This window comes from Crocuta crocuta, unplaced genomic scaffold, assembly GCF_008692635.1.
Source record: "Crocuta crocuta isolate KB4526 unplaced genomic scaffold, BGI_CrCroc_1.0 scaffold1, whole genome shotgun sequence".
In the NCBI taxonomy this organism is placed as follows: Eukaryota; Metazoa; Chordata; class Mammalia; order Carnivora; family Hyaenidae; genus Crocuta; species Crocuta crocuta.
The window spans coordinates 4420457-4434822 of record NW_027527930.1 but is presented as its reverse complement, the minus strand read 5'-3'; the positions used below and the strand labels follow the sequence as shown (position 1 = coordinate 4434822).

At 40.6% G+C, this 14366-nt stretch overlaps 1 protein-coding gene across 1 annotated transcript in view; it reads left to right on the top strand.

Annotated features, from left to right (window-relative positions):
• Positions 1 to 14366, top strand: part of ADAMTS3 (ADAM metallopeptidase with thrombospondin type 1 motif 3) — a 255823-nt gene that overhangs the window by 234804 nt on the left and 6653 nt on the right. The window contains exons 19-22 of the mRNA XM_077750222.1: positions 3175 to 3340; positions 7355 to 7487; positions 11228 to 11435; positions 12701 to 12818. Coding sequence (XP_077606348.1) covers positions 3175 to 3340; positions 7355 to 7487; positions 11228 to 11435; positions 12701 to 12818 — 625 coding nt within the window. The remainder of the gene's footprint in view (positions 1 to 3174; positions 3341 to 7354; positions 7488 to 11227; positions 11436 to 12700; positions 12819 to 14366) is intronic.

The following is a 14366-nucleotide window of genomic DNA, read 5'->3' as shown; positions in this document are numbered from 1 at the left end:
TTCACCTTCTGTTCCCTGTGCCAGGGTCCAGAACCTGACCCCGTCAAGAAGCCTGGACCTGGCACATTTCTCTTTTCATTGGAATCACTATACTTTGCTGTGTTATACAGTGCCCCCCAAAAAAGTTCCTTCATATATCCTGTCCAATTTTATTGCTTTTAGTATCAGCAAGGCTGCTCCATTACTGTCTGGTGGATGAAAGCAGAAGACATCTACTTGATTTGAAAAATATTGTTGGATTCTGTATGCAAATATTTATTGAATTCTCTATAGAAAATATTATACTAACTTAAGACTAAAACTTCTCATTTTTTATTATCTTAATAGTGTCTTTTACAGAGTGAAATATTTTAACTTTCCTGAAGTCTAATTTATCCACTTTCTCTTTAATAGATCAAGATATTGGTATTCCATATATTTTTTTCTACCTAAATCCAATGTTAAAGTATTTTCTTCTTCTTTTTTTTTTGGTAGAAGTTATAACTATTATAACGAATTGCCCCAAACTTAGTAGCTAAGCACAAAGCAACACTGGTTATCTCATAGTTTCTGTGGGTCATGTATTTGGGAGTTGCCGAAATGGCTAGTTCTGGCTCAGGTTGTCTCATAAGTTGCTATTAGCTGTGGCTAGTCACCCCAAGGCTCCTCTGGGGACATCTGCTTCCCAGCTCCATCACAGAGCTATTGGAAGGCCTCAGAAGATTGCCTCTAATCTTTTCCATGTGATGGCTGGTGGCCCTGGGTTCTTCACTACATGAGCCTCTTCATAGCCTCCTTAAGTGTGCTTGTCACATGACAGCTGGCTTCTACTAAAAGGAGTGATCCAAGTGACAGAGTACAGCCAAGACAGAAGTCTTTTTAACCTAATCTTGGAAGTTACATCCCATCACTTCTGCTATTGTCTGTTTGCTGGAAGCAAGTCACTGAATCTGGCCCACACTGAAAGGGAGAAGAATTAAGCCCACTCATTGAGAGAAAAAGTATTAAAGGATTTGTGGACACATTTTTTTTAATTTTTTTAAAATTTTTATTTATTTTTGAGAGAGAGAGATAACATGAGCAGGGGAGGGTCAGAAAGAGAGGGAGACACAGAATCTGAAACAGACTCCAGGCTCTGAGCTGTCAGTGCAGAGCCTGACGCAGGGCTCAAACCCACAAACCGTGAGATTATGACCTGAGCCGAAGTCGGATGCTTAACTGACTGAGCCACCCAGGCGTCCCTGTGGACACATTTTTAAAGCCACCACAATGACTTGCTCTAGTACCATTTGTTGAAAAAATCCTCTTTTTTCCACTAAGTTGTCTTTTCATCTGTGTCAAAAATTAATTGTTCAAATTTATCTGGGTTTATTTCTGTCATTCTATTCTGTAGGTTATATAATTTTTTAGCAAAAATGTAACTAATCAAGATTTTTTTAATTTGAATGATTGGAGATCAGAAGCTCTATTCATTCTTATAATTACACTGCGTTCTTTTCCAGAGGCACAGGGCTCCAAGCCCTGCCGTTAACTGCCATGATCGCCTACCTCAAGGCTTTGTCCATTGGTAGCTGGGTGACTGCAGGGACCAATGTGAGCTAGAGATGAGATGTGAGCTACAGAGCTTATATCAGATATGAGATCTGTAGCTAGGACAGTGGGATGTGGAAGTCTCTGTCACCAAGGCCTTGCTTTTCCTCTCTAAAGGGCTAGAACCCTACGTTGGGAGCCCTGGAGCATGACAGCAGCTGTGTGGGGCTGAAGGCATTAGCATCTGGCTAGAGTGTCAGGGTCAATGCTTGATTTGTAATGTTGTTTTAAAAATAAAGACTAAGGGAGAAAAAGAGAACAGAAGCCAGATAACCAAATCCTTCATTCTAGTCGGTTTAATAGTACTCAATTTCTCAAGCAAAAGCTATTTCTAAAAGTGTAGTTTAAAATACTAATGAGTTACACATGTTTTCCCCTTTGTATAACTGATGTAATTCTATAAAAGTTAGTATGTGCAAGTCAATAAAAATTTATTTTTTTTAAAAAGAGTTACATTGCCCTAAACAAAATTAAGAACAAACTGAAAAAAAAAAAAAAACCAGAATGTATTTGCAGTGCTTATTACAAAAGGATTAATGTCTTTACTGCATGAATTATTTAGAGAAAAGATATGTATACCAATAGAAAAGAAGACATGACATGACCATGTAGCGTATAGCCAACAAAACACAAGTGACTAATAAACCAAGAAAATTAAACATTAATATTTATTGAATAAATAACAATCTTCCCCATTTAATTAACAAAGATGAAAATCATATAGTATGTAGTACTGAATGGGTACATTTATATACTCTCATCATGAAAGTAATAATTGTTCTAACTATTCTGAAGGGCCATTCACCAGTCTGATATAAGAACAATAACAACAAAAATGCTTGTACTCTTAGCTCACTAAGGAAAATTAGAAATCACCACAAGGTGGGGACAAATTCTTATCAATACAAGTATATATTAACAAGTGATTCATTAAAAAATGCATACTACCTTTAGGATTAAACACTATGCTGACATTTAAAGGTATGTTTTCAAAGAATATTGGTTATCTTGGGAAATGTACATGACGCATTAAGTGAAATAAGCAAAGCCAGAAAAGCATGTGTGTACACACACACACACACACACACACACACACACACACACACACCACACAGTATGCAAATATCTTGAGGGCATATTACAAAATAACATAAGTGACTTTGGTTTTCTCTGGTTTAGTAGAATCAGGGATGATTTTTATTTTTGGTTTTTTCATAATGTGTACAGTTTCTAAAGGGAACATTATCATCTTTATCATCATGACAAAACAGTTATTTTAAAGAATAATTTTCAAATGAAATAAGATCTATAACTTAATATATATATTAAAGTTACTGAATCTTACTGTAAAGTTATGTTCTTATTATGTAAACTCTTATACCTCAGTATATTTTTTATACTTTCTATGGTCAAAGTCTTTTATATTTGCATTTTTTTCTTAAACAAGGCATACTTGCACTTTAGTTGATAGAAACATTATATTTTTAGAACTGCTTGAAAGCCTTCCAGTTTTAAAAAGAGCACTATTGTGAAATATTTGTAATTTTTATTCAAAATGTAAACCCCCCTCAGGTGACTTACCTATCTGTTTCATGTGTATATTAGATCATACCTCAGGAGAACGACACCCACTCCAGCCTGACATATAAATACATCATTCATGAAGATTCTGCACCTACGATCAGCAGCAACAATGTCATCCAGGAAGAATTAGATACTTTTGAGTGGGCTTTGAAGAGCTGGTCTCAGTGTTCCAAACCCTGTGGCGGAGGTAACAATTGAACACATTTATCACATTCAAATGTCATTCATATAAACCAAGTCATTGTGCTTTCTGCCTTAAAGACTGCCTCTCATTGAGGCTGTGATCTGAGAAGTAGCAAACCTAACAACTAAAACATAAGTACAAAACATTTTTACTGAAATCTCTGAATCTACAAAGGATAGCAGTCCATTCATAACAACCGTAAGCCTTCTGAAAATCCCCTTTCTCTTTTCCCTCTGGTTCTTTCTGTCTCATATTCATGTAGTGGGTCCTCTAATGACTTTACTCTTCCCAAACTCTCCCAAATGTGTCCTGTGGTTCCAGTTATTCTTCTTGTTCATTTTACTTTCCATACCTGTGCATTTCTTTGCTATCAGTGTTAGTATTAAAGGAGCTATTAGAGTTGTAGCAGGTACTGTTTTAAATGTTCTCTATTTTAGTCCATGAATACTCAAAATGATTCTGTGAGGTCAGCACTATGATTCATGCTACTGATCAGCAAAGTGGAGCCCATGGAAAATATGATTTGCCTAAGATACAAACCCAGGTGGTCTGATTTCTGGCTACATGTTCTCACTACATTGTGCTGCCTCTCCCCACTTTTCCAAGTTAATCTGTTTAGCTGTTCTCAGAGTTTTTCAGTTTCTCACTTCATCCCTTACTCTAGTTCAGATAATAACAGTAAATGCTCCAGAATTGAGCTGGCCTAGAAGAAATTTTCCCCGACAGGCACATGAAGACAAGGGGCTTTCACAATAATGATGCTGAGTAACCGAGGACAAAAAACAAAAATTGTTCAGAGTAGGGAATTCATCAACCATTTGTTTTATCATTTTAATTAAAGGATGTGTTTCTTTTTTTCTTTTCTTTTCTTTTCTTTTTTTTTTTTTTTGAGAGAGAGAGAGAGACAGCGTGAGCAGGGGAGGGTCAGAGAGAGAGGGAGATACAGAATCTGAAACGGCCTCCAGGCTCTGAGCTAGCTGTTAGCACAGAGGCTGATGTGGGGCTTGAACCCATGAACCGTGAGATCATGACCTGAGCTGAAGTCGGATGCTTAACTGACTGAGCCACCCAGGTGCCCCAAGGATGTGTGTGTTTCTTTTTTTTTTAATGCTGTATTTATTTTTGAGAGAGAGAGAGACAGCCTAAGCGGGGGAAGGTCAAAGAGAGAGGGAGACACAGAATCTGAAGACAGGCACCAAGGCTCTGAGCTAACTGTCAGCACAGAGCCCGATGCCGGGCTTGAACCCCCAAACTGCGAGATCATGACCTGAGCTGAAGTCGGACGCTCAGCTGACTGAGCCACCCAGGCACCCCCAAGGATGTGTTTCTAAAGAGAGTTTTTTTGAGGTAGAGAGGGCATAAAATGTTTTTAGTTAATTATTTAAAATGACACTTAATCCATTATAAAATTCTTATTTAATTTGAATCTTCCCTTCTTCCTGACCTTCAACATCTCCTTGGTTACAAGATTTGTCAGATGCACCTTTTTAATATCTGCCACATCTATTTCTCCTTCAACCAGTTTTCTGCATGATTTTGAAAGGAAGATTATTGCAAAAGTCTTTTAACTAGTCAATTAATTTTATTTTCTTCTCTTCCTTTATTTCCAGGATAACTGAATGAATGAATGAATGAATGAATTAGTGGAATTTTATTATTTCCTTGATTTAACTACTTTAACATCCTAATGTGTTCTTCTAAAGGCATAGCATAATTTATGTAGTATTCTTGCCAAAAGTAAACAACATGAATATAATCATTAGGAGGCAATTAAATAAAACCCAAATTGTGGGACATTTTACAAAACAAATGGCCTGTACATCTTAAAAATACTCAAGATAAAAAAGATGCTTAGAAACTATTCCTGCTTAATTCCATGACAACTAAATGCAGTGCATAATCCTTAATTGGAAAAACATTGCTATAAAGATCATTATAGGAACAACTGGCAAATGTTTAATATAGTCTGTATATTAGATAATAGTATTATATCTATGTTAAATATTCTGATTTTAAGAATTTTATAAGAGGTATGCTTGTTATGAGCAATATGCTGAAGTATTTAGAAATGAAGGATCAGAATGCCAGCAACTTACTCTCAAATAGTTCTGCAAAATTTTACATATGTATCACATATATTGCATAGTATAATTAATATATCACAGATGAAAAGATACACTTGTATTCACCTCAAATATAGTGACATGTAACACAAGGTTAATGTAGATTCAAGGCATACAAATGTTCATTGCACTTTCCTTACAACATTTTTGTAGGCTTGAAATTTTTTTTTATATTTTTAATTATTTCTGAGAGAGAGAAAGACAGTGTGAACAGGGGAGGATCAGAGAGAGAGGGAGACGCAGAATCTGAAACAGGCTCCAGGCTCTGAGCTAGCTGTCAGCAGAGAACCCGACGCGGGGCTTGAACCCACGAACCGTGAGATCANATTTAACTACTTTAACATCCTAATGTGTTCTTCTAAAGGCATAGCATAATTTATGTAGTATTCTTGCCAAAAGTAAACAACATGAATATAATCATTAGGAGGCAATTAAATAAAACCCAAATTGTGGGACATTTTACAAAACAAATGGCCTGTACATCTTAAAAATACTCAAGATAAAAAAGATGCTTAGAAACTATTCCTGCTTAATTCCATGACAACTAAATGCAGTGCATAATCCTTAATTGGAAAAACATTGCTATAAAGATCATTATAGGAACAACTGGCAAATGTTTAATATAGTCTGTATATTAGATAATAGTATTATATCTATGTTAAATATTCTGATTTTAAGAATTTTATAAGAGGTATGCTTGTTATGAGCAATATGCTGAAGTATTTAGAAATGAAGGATCAGAATGCCAGCAACTTACTCTCAAATAGTTCTGCAAAATTTTACATATGTATCACATATATTGCATAGTATAATTAATATATCACAGATGAAAAGATACACTTGTATTCACCTCAAATATAGTGACATGTAACACAAGGTTAATGTAGATTCAAGGCATACAAATGTTCATTGCACTTTCCTTACAACATTTTTGTAGGCTTGAAATTTTTTTTTATATTTTTAATTATTTCTGAGAGAGAGAAAGACAGTGTGAACAGGGGAGGATCAGAGAGAGAGGGAGACGCAGAATCTGAAACAGGCTCCAGGCTCTGAGCTAGCTGTCAGCAGAGAACCCGACGCGGGGCTTGAACCCACGAACCGTGAGATCATGACCTGAGCCAAAGTTGGAAGCTTAACCGACTGAGCCATCCAGGTGCCCCTGTAGGCTTGAAATTTTTTAAACAATATTTTTAAAATATTTATTTATTTAATTACTTACTTAGAGATGTCAGGGTGATTGGGGAGACCTTTAAAAACTCCCTATGACCATCAAGATAAAGTCCAAACACCAGTCTGACACTCAAGGCTTTTAAGATTGGATTCTTTCCTATCTCCTGCCACCTTCACATATGAAACTTCAGCCATTCAAACAGATCTTCAGTTTCTTTATATGTCATTTCCTTTTCTCTTCAGAGTATTCTTCTGCTTCATTCCCTTTACCCAATACTTTCTGAACTTCATGATTCTGTTCAAGAAATGCTGGTTTTGTAAGTACTGGCTACCTCTCCTCCAGCTGTTTGAGAACTTCCTCTCTGTGTTCCTTTGGTGCCCTCTACAGTAAATGATTTACATAACTCTCTGAAAGCTTGTGTCACTGGGTATGATCACTGTGGTTCTCAAATCTGCCCCTCACAGTAGATGGTATGTATTCAGGGTCTAGTTTATTAGCATGTGTACAGCTGCTATTTAATAATTTGTAATATGCATTAAATGTAGGCTCTGAAAAGTTAAGGATTTTGTTTATTTAATTTACTTCTGGACCTTCAGCATCTACAACAGTGCCTGGCCTGCTATATGTACTCAGTAAATATTCATTGAATGAATGAATGAATGATCAAATATATCACAGAATGAAGAAGTGATCAAATCCAGAGAAATGTATTTTCTTTCCTAGGTTTCCAGTACACTAAATATGGATGCCGTAGGAAGAGTGATAATAAGATGGTTCACCGCAGCTTCTGTGAGGCCAACAAGAAGCCAAAACCTATCAGAAGAATGTGCAATATCCAAGAGTGCACACATCCACTGTAAGCAGTCATGTTAACTACCGGATACTGAGGACAAGATGATAGAAATTTAAATATCTTTAGTTTTTTAAATTTATTTTATTTTAGAGAGAGAGCACGCACAAGCGGGGGAGAGGGGCGGGATGGGGTGTGGAGAGAGAGGGAGAGAGAATATCTCATGCAGCCTTCATGTTCAGTGTGGAGCCTGACATGGGATCCATCCCAGAACGCTGGGATCATGACTTGAGCTGAAAACAAGAGTTGGATGCTCAACTGACTGAGCTACCCTAGGCACCCTTTAATTTTAGTTTTAGTCAAAGCTAATAAACATAGCAAGTTTAAAGAGTCAAATCACTTCATAGAAATTATATAAAGCTGTGGCTCTCTGCCCTTTACCATAGTCCTGCTCCTTAAAAACAACTACTTTCTAGCTTCTCTTGATATTTGGTACCTACTTGTTTCCAACTCCCTAACTAAAATGTTTTTGTGTCCACTTGACTTTTGGAGTGGGGCAGGCTTAGGGCATTATGTATTTCAAATTTCTAATGTGGGAAGTGAAGGATTTTCCATTCTTTCATAATCCTCCCCCAAATACACACCTACAGCCTAGACTTATCTTCCTCCATATTTCCAATATTTTTATAACCCACCTTTTACTGATAATAATATTCAGAGTTTATATTAACAACTTCTATCTCTCCTAACAGTGGAGTCACTTATTAGCATACTCCTTCTTTCCTAGTGAAACTTTGTTCTCGAATTATTGAATGCTTGATTTTTTTATATTTTGTTTTCTACTACTTTTCACTAATTCATCCCTAAACTGTCTTCCATGAGTATCAATCTCCTATAAATACTAAATACTCAAGTATCCTGTCACTCATAATGCCTTAGAGATCTCACTCAGGAAGTTCTAAGTGTTCCAGTGCTGCCCTCCCGGACTTCTGTTCCTCCTGGGGCTTCTCTTTACCTCTTCCGAGGTATTCCTACTCCCTTTCTTTTGCATCTCCTATTTCCTGCATTTCTTGTCTTTTTATCTTTTCATGTATTCAGTTTTTCTAGTTGGTCGTATCTTCCAGTAGCTTCATGAAAAAAGTATATACAAAGTAAAAAAAAAATTTTACAAGAGATTTTCCTACACCTAATAGAAGTAGGTAAGAGTTTGAAGTGTAAGAGTAGGAAGTCTTTCTTCTGCTCTCACTCTTGATCATTGGGACACACACACACACTTCCAAACTGTAATGTATTTTCCTTCAGAATTTTGAAACCACTGTTCCATTGTTTCCCAGAATCCCATGTTGCTATTGAAAAGTCATTTGCTATTCTGGTTCCCAATGTTTTCTAGTTTTGTCTGTCATTCAGAGTTTGTAAGACCTTCTTTTTGTTCCCAACATCCTTTCCTTTCACTGTATGGAACTGCCTTGGCGCTCAACATTTTTCATCCATCGTGCTGTGCACACCATGACTTTTTAAAACATAAAACCAATTATCTTTCATCCCTGGGAGATTTTCCTGTATTTTTTCTTTAAAAAATGTACCCTTTTTTTCAATATTCTTTCTTTCTGAGATATTTGTAGTTAGGACTCCTAAACAGATCTAATTTTCTTTTCTTTTCTCACCTATTATTTACTCGCTGAATTTTTCATTTTTACTATTATGTCATTAATATCCAAGAGCACTTTATTATTCAAGCACTCTGTTTTCTTCCTCAAATGTTCCTTTTTAAAGCCACTTGATGCTTATGTCACAGGTGTAGTATATTTTCTTTTACCTGTTTTATGATATTAAAGATGATTTTCATTTTTATGCATGACTTCTTTTGAGTTCTTTTCTATTTCTTTTCTCCCCTCTATCATTTGTGTTAGAGGCTCTCTGTGTCTGGTGATTGTTGGCTGTTCATGTATGTGTAAGAATGAAGTGTTAAAAGGGCTGCTTGGAAGATTGCTTTACGGTCAAGACTTGTTTGCTGGTGGGCTTCACTGTAGGCTGAGCTGGCTGGGCTATTTCACTGAAGACCCTTCATTAATTGTGTATTAGGGCTTTTCTAATGAACTGATCAAATTCCAAAGAGCAGAATCAATCTCCTGCCCAGGAGTTATAACCCTATTTAATAGCTTCTCTGGAAGTTGTATATGTGTAGGCAGCTAGGGTTGTCTTCCCATTCCATATGTGGATTCTTACATCACCCCCCGTCTTCACTCTGGTCTCTTTCTCTGTCGTCTCTTGATTATGTCTGTTGTCCACAAGCTACAAGTCTGGTTCATCTTCAACAGAGGATAAGCCTCAAACCTCCTGCTGGCTTAGGGGAGTCAGCCAGTGGGGGTAAGAAGCAGGAGGTCTGTTTCTGAACAGACTTTTCATCAGCCCTCTGTTTTTAGTCCTGGCTTCACCCACATTTTCACAGCCCACACGTTGACCTGAGAGCAAAATCCAGTACATTTCTGAAGTTCCACCGGCAAGTCAGTTTGCTTAACCAGCCTCTACTGCTGAGTTAAACTTCATCCTTTTTAGGTCTACTGAGTTAGCAGCCATATGTCCCACTGCTTTCTGGGTTCGAAACTTTCTTTTGGTGCCTTCTATTCCATTTTTTTTTTTGTTTACGTTTGTGGATTTATGCCATTTTTCTCCTTTGTTGTCATTTGAGGAATTTCAGGAGGGAATAAAGGTAACCAGGAGTATCTATGACTACAAAATGCATACTTTTCATATCATATAATAATCTGTCTTCCAGTGAGAGTTAGTATTGAGGTCTTTAAAATTGAGAACAATGTCTCAGTTGGTACAAGACATTCTATGCCAGTTTGATGAGCTAAAGCCATCCTAAACTGTGAATACCAAAGACTGCCAAGGTTTTAGCATGGTTATATTTTGGTGCCCCATATATACGACACCAAAAAAATGCAGTGGGAAAGTAGCTTTGTAAAGGATAAATAATAGTCTGCCTCAATTACATTATGACAGACATGATTAACTAAATGGAATCTGTGGTGACCGCCCTTTGGCACCTGGGTCCCTAATATGGTGTCCACAGCTGATGTGGAGAGTGCCAGGGGCATTGACATCAACACCAGAATTTTGGGCATGTCCCTTGGGGACTCTTTCTGAAAATACCTTTTTAGAAATTTTCCCACCAGGTGCATTCAAGCCCTGGACGCACACACCTTTATCTTTTTGTCAGACCCAATAAGGGCCAATATGCAGAGCTGAAATTTCCAAACAGGATAGACCGTGCAGGGAGCTTTCCCAGCCACAGTTGTGCGCAGGAAGTAGGGATCTCAGTAAGAGTACTAAAACGTGAGTGAACTCGGGATTTCTTGAAAAAGCAACAGCAGCCCAATCAGGTTGTCTCAGAAAGTGTCGGATGGAGTCCCTTTTAAAATTTCTTTTCAGATGTGCACCACCATTTGGCAACCTGGCCGACAGTCCACTGTAGTTTTGAAAAATTGCCAGTATGCCCGAACCTAACCAGGCAACCTTAAGATGAGTTTCAGAAACCCTCTGTCGATCACCCTTCAGAAAAACAGGTTTCCAAGTCAGTGTGAGGCAGAAGAATACCAAGGCATTAAAAATAGAAGCGTTGGGCAATTACTGTGAGAACATTCTAAAATTGCTCGCTGCTTCCGTCCTCCTGAAACTGCTTCCAGAGCTGTAAGCGCGCCCCCTGGGTTGCGCGTCGCTCAGAGCAGAAAAGGCGAGGCTGCGGGGCGGGACGGTGCGCCGACACCCAGTGACCGTGTTCAATCCCAACCCCCACGCCGCAGCTGGGTCGCGGAAGAGTGGGAGCACTGCACCAAAACCTGCGGAAGCACCGGCTACCAGCTCCGCACCGTGCGCTGCCTGCAGCCGCTCCGCGACGGCACCAACCGCTCGGTGCACAGCAAGTACTGCGCGGGCGACAGGCCCGAGAACCGCCGGCCGTGCAACAGAGCGCCCTGCCCCTCGCAGTGGAAGACGGGGCCCTGGAACGAGGTGCGCGTGGGAAGCCCGTGTGCGGGCGTGCGTGTGCGTAAGCGTGTGCCGCTCACCTATCAGGTAGGCGCTGGGCGAGGTGAGGAACTGCCGCGTGTTTGGAATCGCCGAGCGCCCGGAGGTGCAGGGAAGTCTTGTTTGAAGACAAGTGCCTGCACCTAAGAGGAGTCGGTAGGGGCAAACCGTGGTAGGCGGCTTTGTGACGTGGGAGAGTCCACGCGTTCGTTGACTCTGCCATTCCTGTGGGGTAAATTCCAGCCCCCCAGAGGGCATGCAGGGCCCCGCCCCATTTGACCTGCTGACTCTTCCCTTCCTCCCCCTGACCACCTCCTCCTCCTCTTCCTTCTCCTCCTTCCTCCTCCTCTTCCTGTCTTCTTCCTTTCCTCCTTCTTCATTTTCTCTCTTCTTCCTCTTCCTCTTATTCTCCTCGCTACTCCCTCCTCCTCCTTCTCCCGGCCCCCTCCACCCCTCCTCTCNTCCTCCTCCTCCCCCTCCTCCTCCTCATCCCCCTCCTCCCAATTTCTCTTCTCCCTCTCCTCCTTTTCCTTCTTCGTATGCTCCTTGTCCTCCTCCTTCACTTCCTCCTCCCCCTCCTTCACCTCCTTCTCTTCCTTCTCCTCATACTCTTTCCTCCTTCTCCCCTTCCAGTCAGAGCTCTGCCTTCTTCAGGTGTAATTGGTGTAGCATTACACTGGTTTCAGGTGTACAAGGTAACGATTCAGCATTTGTGTGTATCTTATTAAATGTCCACCCAATAAATCCCATGCTAACACTTCTTACTCTATCGTTCTTTATTCCAGCTCTGCGTTCCAGTTTCTCAAAGTTCTTACTATTCCGAGAAGACCGTGTTGGTTGACCCCTCCCCCTCCTCACCCACTGCAGCTCATTTTCAGGGTCCAAAATACCACCTTCCGTGGCTGCCTTTCGCACAGTGTGTCCTCTACAATCCGAAAACAAAGAAGCCTCCCGGCTTCTCACAGATCTCACAGGCTGATCATGACAGAATACCGACACTTTGACTGTAACCGGGGTCTGTGCTTACCACCCGTCCACACACTTCTCAACAGCAGTGTGCCCCGGCTGGTACATGGTGGCTACAAACCTAGGATTATCTGTCTCCAAAACAAAATAGAGAGAGAACTCCAGAGCTGTGCAAGCGTGTGTGTGTGTGTGTGTGTGTGTGTGTGTGCACGTGCACATGGAGAAAGGGAGAAAGATGGTCTTGGTGGAATAAACGTCTACAATTCCAGCCTTTGTTTCTCTAGTGTTCCGTAACGTGTGGGGAAGGAACGGAAGCGAGGCAGGTCCTCTGCAGGGCTGGAGACCACTGCGCCGGGGAGAAGCCCCCGTCCACCAGAGCTTGTCAGCTGCCTCCCTGTAACGGTAGGTGTGACCCTGATTGGTTTCGCTGCATTGGCCGTGGTCTTTAAGCCTCAAAAAATGGATTTCAGGACAAACTCTGGAATTTCTGTTTGCTTATCAAAAAAATAACCTAAGGAAAACCCCCAATGAGACATGATCCCTTGAGACATGAGCCAGGACCCAAATACTGTTTCTTCAGATGAGAGTTTGAGCTATTAAACCACTGCAGCCTTAGCGGTTCCTTTCACGTGCTAATGCTGAGGGCGTGTCATGTGTGTGAAGTTCCTGTCAATTTCTTTTTTCCTTTTTTTTTAAATTATTTTTTTAATGTTATATTTATTTCTGAGAGAGAGAGAGGGACAGCGTGAGCAGGGGAGGGTCAGAGAGAGAGGGAAATATAGAATCCAAAGCAGGCTCCAGGTTCTGAGCTAGCTGTCAGCACAGAGCCCAATGTGGGGCTCGAACCCATGAACTGTGAGATCATGACCTGAGCTGAAGTCGGGCACTTAACCGACTGAGCTACCCAGGTGCCCCTGTCGATTTCTTTTTCTAGCAGAAGCTGCTTATTTTCTCTCTGTGACCGTCTTTATAATTTCACATCATTGTGAATGGTATAATATTGCAGAAGGCTTTGGAATATATAACTGTAATTGCTCAGTTTAGGCTTGTGGATAGTAAACGTCATTCACAAAGCCACGTGTGTCATCTGTCCCTCTATATAGATGCACTTCAGCAAGGACATTGCAGAATAGACACCTTGCACGCATGCAGACATCTGCCCAGCCTGCCTCCTTGCTGTATTGCAAAACAGAACAAACTTTATCTTAAACTATATATCAGTGTGCTATCGTCAAACAAAAGATATGTTGGAAGGTTTCAATTGTTATCACTCAGCCCCCTTCTTCTTTCTTTTTGGTGGTTTTCTTTCTTTACATCCAACTCTGTCCTCAGTCTCATTTTGTATCACCCTTTGCTGGCCTCTGTCTCTCATTTTCTGTCCTGGTGCAGTCTTGCTTCCTGTCTGACTTACTGTCATTTGCAGCATATAGGTTGCTCACTTTCTCTGTGTCTATCACGCATCCTTTTCAGCCTTGATTTCTCTCTCTCTCTCTCTCTCTCTCTCTCTCTCCCTCCCTCTCCCTCCCTCTCTCCCTCCCCTTCTCCCTCTTCCTCTCTTCATCTCTTCCTGTCTCCTTTCTCTCCCTAGCATCTCCCTCTAGCCTTTTTCTAGCTCATGTGTCTGTCTCTCTCTCCCCTACCTTTCCCTTTCTCAAGGTGCTTTTCCCTTTCTCCTTCCCTTTCTCCCCCTCCCCCTTCCTCTGCCTTCCTCTCCCTCTCTGTGTCTGCATCTCTCTCTTCATCTCCCCCACCTCCTGTCTTTCTCTGTCTCTTCTCTTCCTCCTTCCTTCTTTCCTTCTTTCTTTCTCCCAGCCTCCATGTCTCTGCTCCTCTGACTGTATCTGGCTCTCTTTCTTCTTGTACTGTCCACTACCCAGCCTGCTTGTCTCTCTCTCCCTCTCTCCCTCTCTCTCTCTCAGTCTCTCTCCCTCCCTCCTTCTCCCCCCCCCG